Source organism: Miniopterus schreibersii (genome assembly GCF_964146895.1).
Source record: "Miniopterus schreibersii genome assembly, chromosome: 6".
In the NCBI taxonomy this organism is placed as follows: Eukaryota; Metazoa; Chordata; class Mammalia; order Chiroptera; family Miniopteridae; genus Miniopterus; species Miniopterus schreibersii.
This window is the reverse complement of record NC_138107.1, coordinates 67,718,767-67,740,001: the sequence shown is the minus strand read 5'-3', so window position 1 is coordinate 67,740,001 and position 21,235 is coordinate 67,718,767. Positions and strand designations below refer to the sequence as shown.

The following is a 21,235-nucleotide window of genomic DNA, read 5'->3' as shown; positions in this document are numbered from 1 at the left end:
CCAAACTGGTATATGTTGAAGACTTATTGAAAAATATTTGTAACACAATTTTACATGCTGTTGATGGAAAAATAATTAACTGGTGCTTTAGAGATGAGAGGGTAGTTAAGGATAAGATGCTCAAGAAGAAGGTGACTAGGCATGGGAACATGCCTCTCATATATTACAGCATCTTACAGAGCTATGGTAACTAAGCTATAGTAACTTGGGGAAAATAGAAACATAAAATCCCATGATCTGACTTCCCTTTTTGGAAACCTAACAGATTAGATGCTTTGAGAAACTGCAGAACAATCCTATCTCTTGTAGGACATGCCTTTAGATGTATTACTGTGTTCACAGCACCTAAGGGATATCTCTATTCTGCCTCTTCTCCCCAAACACACACTCCCCCCAAGAGGTAGCTGACTGGAGCTGAGAACTGGAATAGGCATAAGGAGGGATTGGGAAGGGAGATACTGAAGGGAGAAGCTGCAGATACATCGTCAGGCTGGCCATAAGGGGGTTCCATAGAGAGGTGGTACTCTTGAAGATTGCAGAGGTAGTCTGGGTCCCGTGGTACCTCATGGTTACTGGCAGAAGTTGATGTTAGTTCTTTTTTTAATGAAAGCATGATCAGTTTAGGCCTGCAGAATTCCCACAGTCTAACAAAGCAATTAACTCTCAAAGGTCACCAACCATTCATGAAAGTAACTCACTGTGAGAGCCGAAACAACAGACCCAAATCCCCAAGGACTGCAGGTGTTTAGATTGTCAGGTACAGAATACAAGAGCAATGTAGAAAGTATTCAGAGAAGCAGAGTGCTAATCATAAAGAATAGCAAGATGCTCTCAGGAGTAAACTAAACAGGGGACTGCTTGCAAAAAACCAAATGGAACTTTTAGGAAGAAGTAGCACAATTGTTCAAATTTCAAAAATAACTCTTAGGATGGATTACATAGCAACTTTGACAGAGGTAAAGAGATAATTTATCAGCTGGACTTTAATCTGAAGAAATTACCCACAGCAAAATATAAAGATGAGCCAAGATGCTCAAGAAGAAAGGGACTAGGCAGGGGGACATGCCTATCATATATTACAACATCTTATAGAGCTGTAGTAACTAAAACTATGTTATATCAACCCAATACATAAATTGCCTCATGGAAAATCATGGATAATCTGGAAACTGACTTCATGTATTCATGTGATTTGGATACAGGACAGAATTGGTGTTGAAGATCATGGATCAATTCAAAAATTGCCCACAGATAACTGGATATTTATGCAGTAAGGGGGTGCTGAAATGTCTCTCTACTCTCTGTCATACTCAGAAAGCAATGCCAGATGGAACCTGTTTTTTTATTGTCAACAATCTAAGACTAGACAAGTTTCATAAGATTGTATGACATAATAAAGCAAAATGACTTCAAGGGATTATTGAGTTAAACGATGCATGCTTCAAGATGCCTGTAGGCTTAGATGTCCAATGTGGCAGACTACTTAATTAATAACATGTACTTTACAAAGCTCATTAGTATATATTTATACAATAGATTGCTAAGATTTTTTTTTAAACTGTTTTTCAGTAATGTCACTGCCCCTGTCCATAACTTTTACTAAATAGTAAATGGCTAACACCTCCCTCCGGGACAGCAGCATCTACTACTACTTCTGTTACTAGTGGTTCACAGTTGATAAAAACTTTTCCCATCATTATGTCACTTAATATTCCTAAAAGCTACATAGTATAGGCACTGCTGTTATTTTTATTTTGCAGGTGAAATATTAACTCTAAGCGACGGTAACTTGCTCATTTTCACACAACAAAGTAGAGAAGCAACTAAGGATTAAAATAGTGTCTTGCTGATACTGAGTCTCTTATACTGTCCATGATGCTAGAATTTCCCTGCACTCTGGTTTAGGGGTACATAGAGGCAGATGGTAGAAATAGCCTTAGGAAGGAACGGCTAGCGCAGGAGCTTGAAAATTCTAGAGACAATTCAGAAATGTATGTATCATATACATCTTAAGCCAGCATCCGAAACAACAATGTACGCATCTAATTTTCTATATGGCAGTACTACAATCTGCCATAGGCAGCCTTCGTGTCATTCTTTCAGTTATTTAACCAGTGCTTTTTGTACTGTTGCTCCTTTCCAAGTCTACTAGGAAGCAGGGGCAAGCGAACTAAACATGGTTCGTGTTTTTTCTGGACTTTATCTTAATAGCAGTGGGAAGCCATTGGAGGCCTCTGATCAGTGTGGAGCATGATAAAGAAAAGTGACCACACATCTCAGTTCGCCCAAGGCAATTCCAGTTGTTGCTTTCTGTCCTGTCATAGTTATTGAGTTTCCCCTTCCACTTCCAGAAGCATCCCAATTTGGATGATAAATTATATGCTGATCCTGGAGAGAAGGGGAGAGAGGAGGATTCAAGAATGATGCCGAGGTTTCTAGCTTGAACAGCAGGAATAGTTGCCCCATTCTGTGGACAGTTGTGCCGTTAACTGGAAGGGATACACTAGAGGAGGAACTGGGGCGAGGGCAAGACCATGAGTTCAGATTTGGATATGGTGTATTTAAGGTGACTCTTTTATATTGGAGTGGAGACACATATCAAGAATGAGGTGAATTCATGGGTCAGAAGTTGAGGTTATGTCATGATTAGTGATATATTGATTTTAAGAATGATCAGCATGGACGGCAACTCAGGTGATGGAAGTAGATGAAATCACCAAGCCAGAAAGAATTTAAAACAGCATCAAGAGGTCCAGGCCCCTAAGGAACTCAAAGCAGCACTCATTTTCAAGGAAAACAAGGAGGGGCTCACAAAAGAGATAGGGAAAGGAGAGGCCAGAATCATAAGAAAACCGAGAGATAGCCAAGTAATGGCACCCCCAGGAAGGAGTACTGCAGGAAGGGAGGAGTGGACAGCAGTGTCACATGCTATCAAGCGGTTGCGTAAAATGAGATGAGAAAGGTGCACATTGAACTAAATAACTAGTAAGTTATTAGACACATTGGTGATAGTGGATTGGTGGTGTTGGGGGACATAATCCCAATTATGGGATTTTAAGTAATGATTGGGAAATGAGTGTGAACAGTTTTTCAGAATTAATTATAACTGGGAAGGAAAGAAAGCATTAGTGAAACACCTGGAGGATTTGCAGAATTTACAGGTGGATGGGTTCTCTAAAGCTGCTGTGAGATCACCTAATATATTGTACTTGGAGGCTTCTACCTCTGATATACATCAGACAAATGGAGAAATGTTTTTGTATGATTGCAGCTATTAAATAATTTTACTTAAGTACATTTTGAGGTATTTGTGTAGTTTTTGTTACCTAAATGTTTTAGGCAAATTATTTTTAAGTAGTGGGAGGAAGAACACAATTTATAAAGTTGCTTTAACTTTTTGCAAAAAAAAAAAGCATCTCATGAATTTGTTCAATAAAAACGAAATGCTGCCTTAGTGTTTTCTCACTGTCCAAAGAATTATGCTGCTCTTGGCTTCAGAACACTGGGGATTCTGAATATTCTTTGACAGATAAAAAGGTAAAGATTTATGGCGAAGGAAAGCATTTCTGAAAAAAAGTGCTCCACATTGCCTTTGCTTATGTGCATAAATTATAAACACGGCTCAGGGGTGCAGTCACTATAATAGCTTTTTGCTCTTTTTTTAAAAGAAAATAGAAAATGCTTACTTAGGAGCTACTGCTTGTGTTTCTATTAATGAATCTTCTAAGCTTGAATGATTTTAAATAGGATATTTATATTCCTTGCTTCTATTAGGCCAAGAACTTGGAAAAATATGTGTGATTAAAGTACCTAAAGTAAATGTATGCAGGCATTAAAAATACTCTTAATAGTCAGTAGTAGTAATAATAATAATATATTTCATAGCTACTTTGAGGAGGATTCACAATCAGGAGAAACCAGCCACCAAATCATATGTTTGTAGAGAGTTGTTTAGCCTCCTGTATTCAAGTTCAATAATGATATTGAGCATCAACAAACAACTCTTCACACAAGCACCCTTGCCTAACCCAAATGAATGAACTTGGTAGGGTTTTGTTGTTTTGTGTTTTTCTTTAACCATTTGGTAAATAGTAACTGAAATCCAGTGTTTAACAAAGGCATTTGCACTATGACTTTGAAGTAATAAAGTCATAATAGATTATGTTTTGCATAATAGATTATGAAAGTCTTATACCCTGAATACAATTTAAAAGTTATCAGTACCATTGATCAGAAATTTACTCTTAAATTTGACTTTTCATTCCTGGAAGTATTTTTAGATTAATTCATTAGCATACCTATATTACTTAATAAGACTTTAAAAATATTTTTCATCCTCTGAATTTGAAATTGTTTACCCATCACCGTCATGTCAGTTTGGTCATTTAGTCGCTAAACCCAGCTAGTATTAAGGCTGGCTGTTCATACTTCATGATGATAGTTCGTGTTTGCACCTGTATATACTGTGAAGGCGGTTTGCTTCTGGTGGGGCTTAGCAGTTCTGAAGATTGCTATGAAAACGTGTTACTTATGTAGTAATATCTTTAGAAACTTATCCAATAATAGCATGTGTTTCACTGAACTACAGTGATATATTAAAAATATATTTACCTCATTGAACAAGAACTAATCTTTTAAAGAGTTTCAGAAACATTTAATTCTGTGAGATATGTCAAAAAACCACAAAGGGATTGTTATCATTACTTGTTGAAAACCAAGTGCAACATAGAACTGATGAGAATAAGTTTTAGTTAGTGAATAATGAGGACTTGTGGCCTACACTAGTTTTTTTCTAGAGATTTCTGTATCAAACATTCTGTCTCTCTTCCTATTTGAAGTGGTAACTGTCAAAACAATCCATTTTGAGAATTAGAAGCAGTATTCTTTTAGCTTCATATACAACTTTAAAATATATTTCCTATCTTCATTATGTGTGTGTATTTTTTTAATTTTTATTGAATTTATTGGTATGCTATTGGTTAAAAAAATTATATATGTTTCAGGTGTACAATTCTATAATATATCCTCGGTATATTTCTAAAGTTGTTCTTGGGAAAATAGATCTCCAATATATTTTATACATGTTTTGATGAATTGAACCATAATGTATCATTTGAAATGTGGTAAACATTGAACTACCTCTATTCATAATTAATGAGACTGGAAATTCCCTGAAGCTTGCGTGTGTGGAAAGTGTCAAGTTGGAAAGGAAAACCCCCTTGCTCACTAGAAGAAACCAGCTGAAGGGCTGCTTTTCCTATTTGAGAATAATAGTTACTAAATACTGGTCCATGTGGAAGCTTTATCCTATCCAGTTGAAATAAGATAAATTGAGACAGTTATAGTGAATTGTTTTACAAAGTTAACCACTCTCTTTAACCCTAGTTTTCAAACTGGTTTTGCTTTAAATTACCATTTTATGAAATGATATTACTATTAGAGGCATTAGTTCTTTTTACTGTCCTACCTGGAAAAATTAAAAGTTAGTAACCTTGTGTCAGTCCCCTTTTGAGTGAAGCTGGCTGGTTGGAAAACTGGGGCAGATATTTAGATGTGCAGAACTGGGGGTAAAAGAGGAGGGAGTTGGGTAAAGAAGCCAAGAGGGAGAATCTAAAGAAGAAAGGACTGGAATGTAGAAAACACTATTTTTAAAGGGGAATTAGCAAATTATCCATTGGAAAGCTATGAGGTCAGATTTAGGGTTTCATCTGTTGTTTCATTCAGCCATCACCTCTTGACACTGTGACGGGAGCTCTAAGGCTGTTTCCCAAATGTGCTGAATCCCGGGAATCACTGTGTGCTCCTGTGACACCCATTCTTAGCAGGAGGGGCTGTGGATGGAAACATTGAGAACTGCTGCTTTAGATGATAGAAGATGTGTTAGCTTTTTCTCTGTTCTTGAGCAATTTATAATCTTCATCTCTCTAAGCCTCAATGTTTATATGTAAAATATAGATAATAATAGATACATAAGGTAAAAGGAAAATGTCTCCAGAGGGATACTGGACCTTTCAAATCGATTAAAGATTATAATTTAATATGTGTGTATATAGGAGATGGCGGTGGCTTCGAGAAAGGAAGTGAAAGTATACCCAAAAAATTTTTTTTTAAGATTTTACCTCCTCAAAGTTCTGTTTTCCAAGTTGATTATTTGGGTTTTACTTGTTAGGACAATGAAATATTTACTGATATAACTGTCTCACCTTTCTTATTCTTTTTCTCCCCCAAACCAAGTATTCATTTCCAATTTTATACTTCAAATTATGAACTCATGCCCTCAGCAGTTAGACTGGGCATTTACTTAACTGAACCACTCGTGTCCCAGACGAGTGCCATTGACACTGCCTTAAAGGGCCAAACACAGCCCCTGCACTTGAGTGGAGAGGGTTTGCTGAATAAAATGAGAGACCCATGAATCTTTAAATCCAACCCCACCTCTTTTCCACGTATCATCTGCTAAAAATGTTGCATTCTCACTTTTAAGGGCGTTTGGAGAACAGTTGTTCACCATTCCCTCCGAGAGTTGTGTCTAGAGTTTTGCTTCATTTTTGCATGAACCCCTGTGCGGAAAGCTCCCCCTCGCGCAGCCCTGAACCCCGCTGTCTTGGGCAGGCTTCTGCGTTGACATTTCCAGGTCCTTTGGATTCCCATAGATTAAGCACGGCGCCTTTTGCTCGTAGTGCTGCGATCGTGAGCCGCTGTTAGTAAGTTACTCTTTCGGTTCGTTTAGCAGCAGCAACAGAAGAACCAGAGGTGATCCCCGACCCCGCGAAGCAGACGGACAGGGTGGTGAAGATAGCGGGCATCAGCGCGGGCATCCTGGTCTTCATCATCCTCCTCCTCGTCGTCGTCCTGATTGTGAAAAAGAGGTAAGGCCGAAGCCTGTTTGGCCTCTCGCTTACCATCTGGGCCACTGGGTTCCCAGCGCTCTGGCTTCCCTGAGCTCTGTTCAGTTAGAGAATTGAGTTTACAAGAAAAATTAAGTTTTAACCCTGTTGTCAGCATGAGTCTATTTCTCATGCTTCTAAAATAAGTTTTTGCTGGTTATCTGCAGTTTAACTTCAGATATAAATATCTACTTTTTGTCACATTAACCCTGAAATTAATGGATGGATTTAAATTTCTCAAATGCAGAGATCCTTGTGATGTTAATTGATCTTGTACGTCAAGTGTTATATATTAAGAATGATGAAATCAGGGTTTATCATAATACTTGTGCTGTGGTCTATGAATTATTTCGTACTCTGTTTTTCTACAGATTGGCTATAAATAAGATATGAGGAGAATTTAAACGTTATTTTGTAAAGTTGTATATTAAATATTCACTGACTATTTGGGCACCTTAATATGAAAAGTCAAGTTTTTAAAAATTGATCCTTAGTCTTTTATACTGTATCAACTAATATTGTCATCTTCTGGAATTGTGTGAAGATATTAAGACCCACTAGAATTTAAAATGAACTCTAATCTGGAGGTTAAAATATACTCCTGCTGAAAAACATTTCAAAGTATACTGTTTTTATCATTTGTACTTTTTTCATTTCAAAATATGTTATCTGTCAGGCATTGTCTTTAGAAACTAATACAATCCTTCCAATCATATGTTTTAGATAATACTACAACTGGGAAGGACTTCTTAAAGACATCTTTACATGCAGAGCACAGCCCTAAAATAGTTTTGTATATAAAAAATGTTTTTAATTTATGAATTATATTGAATAATATAATAAATGATGTTGATTACATTACATTAAATCATATAATATACGATTATGATTAGTATTTTGTACTCAGAATTAATCATTGCCAATATAGATAAGATTCATACTACATGTTTAATGATTCCATCAGAGTTTATTTTAATGTATTCCCTCTTTACAATTATTCCCTGGAGATATATATGTTGGAGAAGACACATCTGCATTAGAAACATTAGGTATGCATTATAGTGTTTTGTGTTAAATTAGCTACATATGTGCTTTCCCCAGTAGTGCTTTCTCTTTTTGCTGTTGTCTACCTCTGTGGTTGGAAAATACATAATATTTGAGTCAGGAAGATTTAAGTATTTTAGTAATACAAATTTTGCCAGTCAAGATCAATACAATCATTGAACTTAAAACCTCCAGATCGTATGTCTCTATTTAGTGTAAATTTATTCTTGGAGGGTTAACTACACTGAACAGTTGAGAGAGTTAATTCAGCTTTGCTTCACAATTAAAATTATTCCAGATTGGACATGGGAGTAAGAAAATAGCCTCTTGTTATGTCCTCGCCTAGTTAAAATTGGGTAAAATTATCAGTTTTATTATTTATTTGAAAACAGTTATTTGTTGTTGGGATCTTACTTATCCAGAGCGTTCTGTTTTAGAAATAACAACAAAATTATTCAAACATAAATCTGATAAAAGTACACCAAAACAGTCTCTAAGCATGATTTGACAGAGGTGGTTTATGCTCTGACAACTCTCTAAAATTGCATAATGTAACAAATTCTTTGCTGGTTCACATTTTAAATGGTTGGATAAAGGGGCCTCAATTAAAATGTTTAATGCTGGAGTTTTCATAGTTATGCTTTAATTGATTGCCTTTCTGTGGAGAGTACGCTAGGCTTTTGTTTCTCTTCTTCATCACCTTCATGACTAGGAAAAGTTGTAATTTTATACACAAAGCTACATATTTTGATATATTACTTTCCAATATATAATATTATAACTAAATTACTTGAATCCCATACTTATCTAAGCAATTTTATAATGATTTTCACTCATATGTTCAGTTTTCTATAAGTAACTTTAGTCTACAGCCCAAAATATCATTTATTTACTTAAGTTAAACCTGTACCTTATCAATATGACTTAATCACAACTATGTTTATTAGACATACACAGAATCATAGATATTATCAAAGTTAGGGAGATAATTTTATTTTAGTATATAACATAGTTACACATTTAATACGCAAGTTTATAATAAAAATAATGAAAAGGCAAATTATTTTAGCCTTTAATGATCTTTATTTTTATGAGAAATTATTAAGTTTACCAAGATTTTATCCCTTACTGGGAATAATAACATATATAGGTATATTTCTCATGTTGAAAAATGTTCTGCGTATTTTTGGTTGTGTGTAAAGAAATGGTTTGGAATTCAATTTAGTAAAATTCTACAGCTGAGGGTATATGTGAAGTAAGTTTTCAGGCTAAGAAAAGGGATATTGCATCTTTCAAAACTCAATGCCATTTTTTAATTTAATCACTGTTCAATTATTTCCAAGTGTATGCCATTATTTCATTGGTTATGTATTATATTTTAAATGCACAGCATGAATGCTTTAATAATTCCAAACATAAATTTGAAATTATGTTTCAATACAGTAAATGTTTGTGTATGATATGGTCACATACATCTACTGTAGACATATTTTTGTGTATATATAGTGTATGATACATATGTATATTCACATAATATATGTATGTACCTGTGTACCATTAAGATATAATGACTTGTTTATGAAAATTTAGGTATCATTCTGCGTATATGCTCTATTAACCTAATAGATCTCTATGTTTTGTATCTAAAGAATAATAATCAGTTTAGTGTACAAGTTCTATACACAGCTGTTCCATCTGTCATGACATTTAGATGGTAATGGAAGAAATGCTTAACTGCATGTTGAAGATACACAATCCATTTAATTTTTCAATTTTTTTGGCTATAAAAGAAATGTCAGCATGTTATTTTCCCCCAAAATTATGTATTTAAAATTTTATTTTTCTATTGCATATCTGTCTAATTGCATGGCAAAAGATATCTAACCAATGCATGAGCAAATTGAAATGCAACCAAAGACAACATGAATTTTATTTTATTTCATTTTATTTTTAACGCACATTTTTCTGCTTTATTGAATGTGACAGAGTCACGCTTTTCATTCACCATTGCTTCTCTTTTTCCACTGTCTGTGATTTGCTTGCCAGGAGGAGCTACTATTCTTACTCCTACTACCTGTAAGTAGAAAATGGGTGATATACGACTTTACATGTGTTAAAGATGCAGTATCCCTTTTCAAAAACAAAACAAAACAGGACGTTTGCAATTTTGGTGACATTTCAAAAAATGGGTTTTTGGACTCTAAAACTAAAAAGTTTACCGATTAACTTATTTTGTTAATCTTTTTAAAAAGGGATATTGTATTTCTGTATGTTCAGCTACTTTTAATTTTAATTTTTAGTTTTCCATAAGTAGCTTTAGTCTACAGCCCAAAATATCATGTATTTACTTAAGTTAAACCTGTACCTTATCACTATGATACCTCACTCATCTGGTAGAGGTAGTGGCTATAACTCACTAATCCCTATCTTTATATAACACTGTTATATTTCACAAAATGGCCCAAGTGATGTATTCACAGAAGAACCATCAAAAGTGGCTTCACAGGATGCAAATCACATGCGCCTTGATTGTGAAAACATCTGTCTTCACATTTCTAGGTATCCAAGATGGGTTATAACTTCAGAACGAACGAACACCTTTAGTCTGGCCATCTAGGCAGTCAGTACACTCTTGTGAAAACAAATGGATAAAATCATAATGTTGCAGTGGCAAAGAAATAAAAGATATTTTAGAGAAGAAAGTTATTGTTTATTTTAACTTAAATAGGACAATTATTTTAAAAAACCAAGAGCAAAGGGGGGAAAAGCCCCTTCCACTTGCACAACAGATGCACTGGTGTCACATACCTTTTCTCTTCCAGGCTTCACTCACCCAGTAATTAGGTTGCAGTGCCGGTTTGGATAAGAGCGGAGAGTGTGGCCCCTGCTATTTTCCTACTCACTTTCAGCATGCTGCCTTAGATGCCAGAATGCTCATCCAGTCCAAGGCAGTGATGCAGCAGAGTCTTCGTGGACATTGCTTGGTCACTGTTTGATCCACCAACTTTTAAGGCTTAAAGGTTGTGATTACAGCCCTGCCGGGCGTGGCTCAGCGGTTGAGCGTCGACCTGGGATCCAGGCGATCAGGGTTCGATTCCCGGTCAGGGCACATGCCCGGGTTGCGGGCTCGATCCATGGCTCTCTCATCATTGATGTTTCTGTCTCTCTCTCCCCCCTCCTTACCTCTGTCTGAAATCAATAAAGATATATTTAAAAAGAAAAAAAGAAAAAAGAAAAGATTGTGATTACATGTGTTTGGGGCATATCCACACTACTTATTTCACTAGGTACATTTCAGCTAGCTTTACAACAAAATTTGTTGAGTCTCAATGACTAACAATTCTGCCAACCTTTTAAAGTATTATAAACATTTGGCTTCTTAAAATCTGCTAAACAAGCAGGTGTAAGCTAACAATGCTCCTAGCTTACTGTGATGAATCATAATATCTTTGTTAAATCATGTTGGATGAAGCCAAAGGTAATTAACTGTACCATTTCATACAGTGATGGAGCACTTTTCCTCTTTATAGCCCACCCATATACCCACCTGTGGAAGTTAATGCTGTTGGCTGCTTTGATAAGGAAAGTCATCTGCACATCTGTCAAACTCAAGTAGTTGCAAAATGAATTGTTTAACTGTCCTGAAGTGCACATTATATATGCTTGTTGCACAGAGGGAGACGAAGCACCAAACATACAGAAATCAATAAGTATTTAATTATGAGAATGTCAATAAGCTTCCCCTTAACTATCTATATATAGATAATATTAGAATGGGATTGCCTCTTTAGTGTACAGATAATATTCCAGTATTCTAGGCTAGGCAGTAGATTGTGATACTTTTATTATAATATTTAGGGCTACTGGCATTATTAATCATAATGAGAAAGAATGTCACAGAGATATGCCTTTCAAAGCTGCTCAGACATAACTAGTAAAGCTAATCCTAATTAAAGATTTTTTAAAATAAAAATAGAAATAGATTAGAATTTAAAAGTTAACCAGATGTGATCTTTGAGCTAACATTCATTGACATCATCATAGTAATGCTCAGTTCTTGATCAAAACACTTCACTCTGATGTTAATTTCTATTTGTAATAACCTGAATTAAAGACTACCCACAGTGTTGTTGTGAGAATTTAGGTATTAGAACCAAGCTGATAATGCATGGTTGGCAGATAATATTAAAGGTTATAGTCCCCTGTTAACAACTAACAAAGGTTTGAAAAGTAAAAATCCTTCATTGCCATGTAAACTTTCACCTGTCATGAATTTCACAAATTCATTACTTCATATTTTTCCTTAATCATGAAATATATATAAATTATATCTATTTTAAAGTAAAGCCTCAAAATTTAAGCATGCCTTTTCTATTTGCTTTTGAACTGCTTATCTTCATAAATTTAACATTTTAATCCAAATTTCATGTTGTATTATATTTATCCAGTTCAGTCTCTTAAATTTTTTGAGGAATGATTTATTCTTTCTTCTTGCCCAACAAGCAAAGACAAAGTTATTTCTTAAACTATCTTTTTTGCTGTTTCAAAATTTTAAAATGGCAAAACAGTTGTGCTGCGTTCACATTTCAACAAGTAATGTTTAACTCCTAGAGTAAGTAGATGCCTTACATTATAGTACACTTCGTAATGTGGCATTTAAAAATGTCAGCAACTGGATATAGTATAAGAGTATAGGCCTTGAAACCAGGTCATTTTTCACTGCTTATTAGATAAATAACCTTGGGCAAGTTATTTAACCTGTCTGAGCTTCTATAAACTCATCTATACAATTAGAATCCTCAAGCCTTTTTCAGGGGGTTGATCTGAGAATTAACTGAATTAACAAATGAAAAGTGCAAAGCATATAACAGGCCTAATTCATCCACTCAACAGGTATTTATTTGAGTGCCTGCTATGTGCCAGACACTGCTCTAAGTGCTAGGAATATACAGATGGTTATTCCCTTCATGGATCACTCAGTGAGGAAAACAATTAAAGAACACTTGCAATGATATGTGATGAGTGTTATGAGAGGCAGAAAACATGGTGCTGTAAACACACCTAGCAGGGAAACCTAACCTGAAATGGGTTGTTGGAATTAGTCAGAGAAGCCTCCCTGTTGAGGTGAGATGGAATGCAAGTTAACCAGATATTAGAGGTCAAAAAACATTTTACTTCAAAGAACAAATATCCTTTATGACATCATAGAGGTTAAGTTTGGAAAGTGAAGTCTATAGACTAAAATATGACCTACTAATGTTTCCCTTGCTTCATACACTGTTTCAAAAAATAAAAGCACTTGAAAAAAATCAGGAAATTTCACATAATGTTAAGATTCATTACTTCTCTTTAAATATAATTTAAAAATCAGAGGCTCAACACTGGGATCAGATGCCAGTAGTCACCTAGACAAGTTGCCCCTGGGCTGCTCTCCAGGTCTCCACAATCCCTACCCTTCCTTACTGTGTCTTACCACTGGCAACAGCATTCGTTTATAGTTCCTGTCTGAGACCTGTAAGGTCATTATGGGGTCTTTACTGCCCAGCCTAGAAAAAGAGGCAATAACTTTACAATGAATAGAGCAAATAGTGCTAATAAGTGGTGGTGGTGGTGGTGGTGGTGGTGGTGGTGGTGGTGGTGGTGGTGGTGGCGGCGTAGTTAGTAGTAGTGATGGTTGTGATGGCGTAGTTAGTGGTAGTGATGGTGGTTGTGATGGTTGTGATGGCGTAGTTAGTGGTAGTGATGGTGTAGTTAGTGGTAGTGATGGTGGTTGTGATGGTGTAGTTAGTGGTAGTGATGGTGGTAGTGGTGGTGCTAGTTCTTATTATACTTTTGTCATTGTTTTCTTACTACTAGTACTGTCATTATCATTATTATTTCTTTAAAAAATAGCCACTTCAATCCCTAAAGCTCAGTTTATGACTGTCTTACTTAGGTGTCAGATCTGCTGCATTCATATGTTGGGTGCATTGGGTATAAACCCCCTGAGGTCAAGTATTATAATTCTCAGAAAAAAAATATTCTTTTCAGGAGTAGCTCTTGAATTGCTAGATTAATATTTAAAGGAAAGCTTTTGGACATAAATACAGCTATTAAGTGAGTCTTTAAAAAAGTATTTGTAGCACATTTACTCTACTACAGATACTAATGAGAATCAGAAGAATATGTGCTAGCTAATAATCTAGCTGAGAAATGCTATTCTTAAAACAACTAAAGGATATTTCCAAGGCGACATAAACTGCTGCCATAAATTTAGAAACGTAATCTGGATATTATAAGCTTTTAGAATGCCTTTATTTATATCATGTAAATTGCCTTGTTAATGTGATGTAAATGTTTTATATACCTTTAATAGTATTTTTATTACATGTTTCATGTATAACAGCCACAAAGAATCAGAATGTATTTCATATCTTTGATATTAAGATAAAATTTTCAGTATTTGAGTAGCTGAAAAGTCTAACTCTTCTGTTTTCCAAGTCCCCTAAGTAATTGCCCTTTATAATGACTTTATAAGGCATTTCTATAGTGGATACTCTGCCATCTGGTTCTAAAACACACTTTTAGGACCTGACCATATCTATAATTCAAGATTATAATAATTTGTGTAATACATGTACTTTTTTATATAATATATAACTTTTCCATATATTCCTATGCATTTGCATTATATCTAGCTGTGGTTGATTTTAGAAGTCTCCTGATTAGGTTTGGATTGTTATAAGCATATTGGTAAATACGTTAATGCTACACATGTTGCATTTTTACTGAATAATAAAACAGGGAATGAAGAATGGGATTGCTTTGCTTATTTTAATTGGATGAGTATAGTACAATAAACTTGAAAAGTAGTTGTGTTATTCCTCAGAATAACTTCTAAAAGTTGATGAAGGAATTAATCACCCAGGAGGAAAACCAAAACTTAGCTTTAGCCTAAATTTTTCTTGAGCAACTCTAATAAGGAAATATTTACGTATGATTGTAATAAAGTGTAGTTATATTTTATAATACTTTATTTTAATGATAAAATCTGAGAAATAAGAGGTTTGGGTTGACAGCTGAATGTTGCAATAACCAAATGACAAACTAGTTTCATAGCAACCAAAAAATATTGTCTGAATGTCGAACTTAATTCCTGAAATTGTGACCTCAATTATTTCTAAACCACATTTATATCCTTACCCTTGGGCTTTCCTGAACTACATAGTGCTGGTGCCAGCTCTCCTTCCAGCATCGCACTAAGGTCTCCCTTTTGTACTTGCCTTGGCAGCAAGCTTGCTAAGAAACGCAAGGATGCCATGGGGAACACCCGGCAGGAGATGACGCACATGGTGAACGCCATGGACCGAAGCTACGCCGACCAGAGCACGCTGCACGCCGAAGACCCCCTTTCCATCACCTTCATGGACCAGCATAACTTTAGCCCAAGATGTAAGTCCTTCATTAAAATTTCCACAAGTGATTTTTGAAACTCTTTTAGTACACTCTGAAGTCAATGTTATCTTTTGAATAGTGAGAGAAACTAAGGAAAAGAGATGGAAGAAACAGCTAGGAAAAGAAAAGAAGCTATAGAGAATATTATGGAATTTATAAGAACTTATTTTCAGTCTTGTTACTAGATTCACTTTAACTTCAAACTGCATGAATTTTATTACTATATCATCATAAGAGATTTTCATATATACCACTCAGACCAAATCGTATGTCGCTTCTTTAATATACTTGGTTGCCTACATAAAATGAGTTTATGTCAGATTTATAGTATATCTTTCCATTTTAGTCTTCCTTTGTGTAAAATAAAGTTCTTTGTGAGATATGAAACATATTCTTTCTGGGAATTATTGGCATAGGTTAAATTATTCTATTAAAATATTCTATAGGCTCCTGGAGAATTTCAGTAACAAAATATTAACTGAGGGAAAGAGGAATCTACATGCCCATTAGTATCTGGTGTAAAGTCCAAAAGTTTGCTTGAATTAGGGGATTGTCAGGAAATGGTGAAATCCATCCTTCCATCCATTCACCCGTTTACCAACTGATCCATCCCTCCATCCATATTAAGAATTCCTAATGTTGACCAATGAAGGCAGGACTTTTAAAATATTTCCACTGAACTACTGTTTAATGGCAGATGATTTGAATAATTGTCCCACAGTCAATACTAGATTATCTTCAAATTTCCAATGAATTTTATATTTTTTTCTATAGCACTGTGTTTGTTACTTAAATGTAAGTTGAGTTATCTGACTTTCTTTCTTCAAATTCTCAAGTAAAATTCATGCTTGAGGAAGGCAAATGATATTTATCCTTGGCCTTGTACACACAGGGGCATTCTGCCACAGATCCCAGAGGTTTTCTTACCTCAGGTTGGAAAATATGTGTGTAAGGGGAGAATAGACAGTAGAAGTATTATTTCTTATACAGATTATAAACATATGTTGTGGTAAGGTTGAGAAAATAAAGTGTTTGTAGGTCGTATGCATTTAGGTCTTTTCAGAAAGGGAAGCTTCTTTGATTTCTGAAATGTTCAGCTTGGTGAAAATCTTCAGACATTATTAGCCCTAAATGCAGCCCATCATTTTCCTTGATATATATCTAACCAAAGTAGTTAGAAAAGCTATAGTCATTTTGGAATTTAATTTTCATCATGATACGGCCTTTCTGATCTATTTTATTTTTATTTCACTATAAGATAAATGATAAAGAAGAACATAAAATATTGTTGAAAGTAAGTTTTGCTGAAAATATAGATGCACCATCTCTCTAACAACGTGATTTAATAGTTAACCCATTAAGGATTTGAAAGCATTTTTGTTCCCCCAACTTTTCTGTCTTTTGTCTATCTTATTGGGAAGCTTGAATTCAATAGTGTAACTATAAATATCCACTTATGAATTTAGAGAAAGGATTAAATCTATTTCTCACGGTTAACTGAAAAGAACTTATTTGGAATGAATGTGAGATAGTTATTTCTCTAGGTACCTTGCATTTGATAGATATAAAATGCTTGGGTTTCCCCCATAATTTTATAATCTTTATAATGTCAATTTGAATCTTCCTTGCTTTATAAATTAAACAGAGTACTGACCTACAATTACAGATGCTCCTTTCTTGGTGTTTTGCGATAACCCAAGCTACAAGAGAATTTTACTCACAGTAATCATAGAAAGTTTAATAATGATATTTCTTAATAAAACATACATCTATTTTAAAGGGGAAAAAGAGAGTAAAGTACACCTTTAGGGCAATATGTTCCTTCATGAGCTTTGTTTTCCTATGCAGTGCCCAATGATCCACTTGTGCCGACTGCTGTGTTAGGTGAGGCCCTAATTCTTTATCATCTTTTTTTGCATGGATCATACCTCCTTGCATGGGGTGTAACTTTGTCGACAGAGTAATTATTTACAGTGCAGGCAGCAGCTTGATTTAAAGTATATAGTCATTGTCTTATCGAAGAGAACAACTGTGGTCGACCCAGTCAAATGTAGTGGATTTCAAAGTAATAAGGTGTACTTTTCTAAAGCAACATATTCAATAATTCTTGGTTCTGTTAGATTTGGAGCAAAAGTACAATGGCTCTTAATGGAAGACTTATGTTTATTTATACAAGTTAGTAGAATGAACCCAAATGCACATATCAGGGACCAGTACTACCTGAATAATTTCTTTATATGTAAAAACCTATCTGATGGAAAGGGATTTTCTAAATCCTCTTAATTTTAATTTTATAGTTACTATATAACATCTAAGACAACTGGTATTACTAGCTATAAATAAGTCCTTTCCCGATGTAAAATTACATTAATTTTTAATCTAATTACATATTTAAGAATAGAATGAGTTTCATTTCAATTTGTACTCTGTTCCTTGACTGATTTTACACCAATGATTCATGACCAGCTTGCTTATATATTCACATGTTATAAACCACTTTTAACCTAGTGTTTCTAATATTTAAGATTTAACCAAAGAAATGTAGAAATTGCCAGATAAACGTGTCTTAAAAGTTCCCAGTTTTCATGTTTCATATTTAAATTTCTTGGGAAAATAAAACTTTAGCTTACATTTTATGCATGTTTTATTATCCATGTATTCCACATTCAGTTACATTTTTAAAATATTTTAGAACAGATCCGCTAATTCAGTTAAGTAAAATACACCCCCTTTTCACTAAAATAATTATTTAATGTTATAATTTTATAAATAAAGAATATGTATTCTAAAAGAATCTGGAAGTCAGTGTTCTCTATTTCTGGTTGCAATCTCCCTTTAATGTCCACACCAATCATGGCAGGGAAGTGAACTGAGGAATTTGTCCCAAAGGGTGGCCTGACCATTTAGGGAGAAGTCAGGAATCTTGATCATTACGAAGGCACCAAGTGCCTCTGAAAATGTCATCTTTTGTTGAGCACTCTAGAACTCTGAATTAATAAGTAAAGTTCAATTAAAATATTAAAACTCACTGGGAAAAACATTAGATGCCTAATGTTAAAATGTTATTACAGTAATATTTTAAGCACATGTAGAGTTGGGTCCAAGTCTCAGTCCTCCTGTGGACTCATATAAACTGGTGAAAATACCTTTCATCTTTGCTTCCCCATCTGTAAAACAAACAGTATAATAATTCCTACCATACCTTTTCCACAGAGTTTTGTAAAAGAGAAAATAAGTCTGAGTGTTTACAAACTATATAGTTGAAAAGTTTATTATAATAGTTTCCCCTGTGAAAAGGGATATTTATGTTTAAGGAAGACTAGCGCTAACACAATGGAATCATCAAATCTGTTCATATTAACAGTCATTATGCATTTTATTTCATTTTGAAGTCGGGCTGTTTAGTTTTTTTTTTAATTGTTTAAAAGTTAAATCGCATTAATCATATCAGATATAAAATGATTTGATGCATTTTTCATCATTCTTGGAATCATGTTTATAGTTGTTTTGCATCCAACTGATTGTGTGTTTATAAAGCAATTTTGAACTCATTTCAAATATTGCTTGATATTAACATCTACGTACTGATTTTAAAAGAGCTTAGAAACTTTTCGTATTAATTCATGTATTTGTTTTTTTGTATTTTACTGCTTCTTTGGGTTAAAGTCCCTATAACTGGTAAGTGTATTGCAAAGAACTCTAGAAAACCTTTCCATCAAAGAAATACTTGAAGTTCTTACATTTAAATGTGTAATAAGGATAATGATTAGTACATGTACTCTCAACACTAGTCACATTATTAGGTGGCTTAATGAGGTGGAAATGTATTGAGATTAATAATTCATATGTGATTATTTTAAAGAATACTGCTCATTGTACTACTGTATTAAAACAATGAAAACAAAAGGCATTTCATGCTGGAACATGCTTATGTAAGATTTAGAATATGGGCGAAGTCTGTGTTTCTCGCTGAGCCTTTTGCAGAGGTAGACATTCTGCTCCAGCAGGTATGATGTGAGCTCTCGGGCTGCTCCACAGGCAGCTTAGGCAACTGCATTTTGCCTCACTGACATCATCCCTCGCCTCCTCCTGAGCTGGACAGTGCCCAGGTTAATTTTACTGGAGAGATGTATATATTCTTTATGTCACTCTATCCATTGTAATATTTTAGCAAAGACAGATCAATTGAGCATAGTCTCGTTGGAAGAAGAGGAAAATCTCATGAATTATGTTTGCTATCAAATGTTTGTGTGGAGAGGGGTGGGCAAAACCTAAATAAAGGGCATTAATTCGGTTGGATCACAACAGAATCCAACAGAGGTCTTTTTGATTCATTGTGGTATTTTAGAAGTAAATGCAGAAAAATAAATAAAAATGCATTCAGCCTAATAAGCGAAAGTAAAATAAATGCAATCAAGCTAAATTATAGAAGCACAGAAATCTGATTGTGGGGTTCTTTTTTTTTTTTTTTTTTTTTTCCCTTCTCCAGGAAGAAAAAATGTTTATCATGGGGACAACAATTCATTTTTTGCCATATCCTATTTGTAGAGTTGGTGATAGAACAGGCAAATGTACCAGCACTTGAAATATGTTTCACTGTTAATTAAATATCGTTCTCTACAGTATGCATTATCATTAAAAACAAAAGTTCCCCTAAGAGTGTACTTTCTCTTCTGTTAATGAACATGGCAGTATAATGCTTTTCAGAGTAACACCCCTTAAAACATTTTTTTAAGTGGTAAGTTTAAATGTGATAAATATAAGCATGCTTTTTCTCATTGTAATGATTAGAACTATGGTCATTAAAATAATATTTATTCTTTATAGGTAAATGTTCTTGTTTTTTCCTTCCTTCTTATGACAGAGAGATGCTTAAAGTTTCTTTTCATTTTAAGCTTATAACACAGTTGGGATGGGGCCTACACTTAAATGTGGGTGGTAAGGGACTCAACTGATTTTAACTAATTAATTCATTGAAATGTTTTGACTGCTTCGTACCAGGCACTAGGAATATATACATACATATATATATATGAGACTCTATCTCTATACTATAAGTGCTTAGAGTTTGATGAAGAAAATAAACCAGTAAACAAATTCTTAAAATACAAAATAAATGAAATGAATTAGAACAAGAGGCCATGAGAACATAAAGCAGGAGCTGTGTAGCTCAGCCTGGATGATCCAGGGAAGAATTTCAGAGGTAGCAACTACATATTTTGTTTCAGAGACATACACTGGTTTCTTTCACACGTAGCCAGAAGAGTCCAAATATATTTACAATATAAACAACAACAGCAATAATAATAATAAACCAAGTGGGCAGAGACTGAGTGTAAATACACATGGGACCTGGCTAGCAGACATAGAGGGCCCAGGGGATCATTCTGTAGGATGCCCATGTTTCCCTGTCTGGAGTGCCATGGTAAGAAGCCCCAGGTGGTTGGCCATAGTGAGGCCACAAGAGCAAGCAGAGCGGCAATGTGGGGATAGGTTGCCTAGAGGGAGTTTGGGATACGGCTGCCAAGGAGTTTGTTCAGTTTAATCAACAATGAAAACACCTCTCCAATTGACAACTTGATTTTCTGGTCCTACTCTGTACTGCTATGACTGCAGATCCAAGAACAAAGTAAGAACCCAGCAGAATCTCCCACTATGCTTTTTAAAAGTGGATCAGATGTCTCTCTACATCTCAGAACATCTGTGGTCTTGCTGAAATAAATAAGTGCACTCTGACCTCATACCTTGAACTGAAGTGAAAGGCTTTGTCTTTGTGGGGATGCTGCCCTAGGCCTAGACTGTATTTCTTTCCCTTCCTCCTGTTATCAGGAAGATCTTGAGGTCTTAAAGATCATCTTTGCTTTGATATA

General features: G+C 34.8%; 1 protein-coding gene across 4 annotated transcripts in view; it reads left to right on the top strand.

Moving 5' to 3' along the window:
- PTPRK (protein tyrosine phosphatase receptor type K) overlaps nucleotides 1–21,235 on the top strand; it is a 436,319-nt gene that overhangs the window by 390,146 nt on the left and 24,938 nt on the right. Inside the window, exons 14-17 of one of the 4 annotated variants that reach the window (XM_081140406.1) lie at nucleotides 6,731–6,869; nucleotides 15,202–15,362; nucleotides 17,214–17,249; nucleotides 19,855–19,930. In XM_081140406.1, coding sequence (XP_080996532.1) covers nucleotides 6,731–6,869; nucleotides 15,202–15,362; nucleotides 17,214–17,249; nucleotides 19,855–19,913 — 395 coding nt within the window. In that variant the 3' untranslated portion in view covers nucleotides 19,914–19,930. Of the gene's footprint in view, nucleotides 1–6,730; nucleotides 6,870–15,201; nucleotides 15,363–17,213; nucleotides 17,250–19,854; nucleotides 19,931–21,235 lie in introns of those variants that run through there. The other 3 variants (XM_081140407.1, XM_081140405.1, XM_081140404.1) reach the window with 3 other exon arrangements.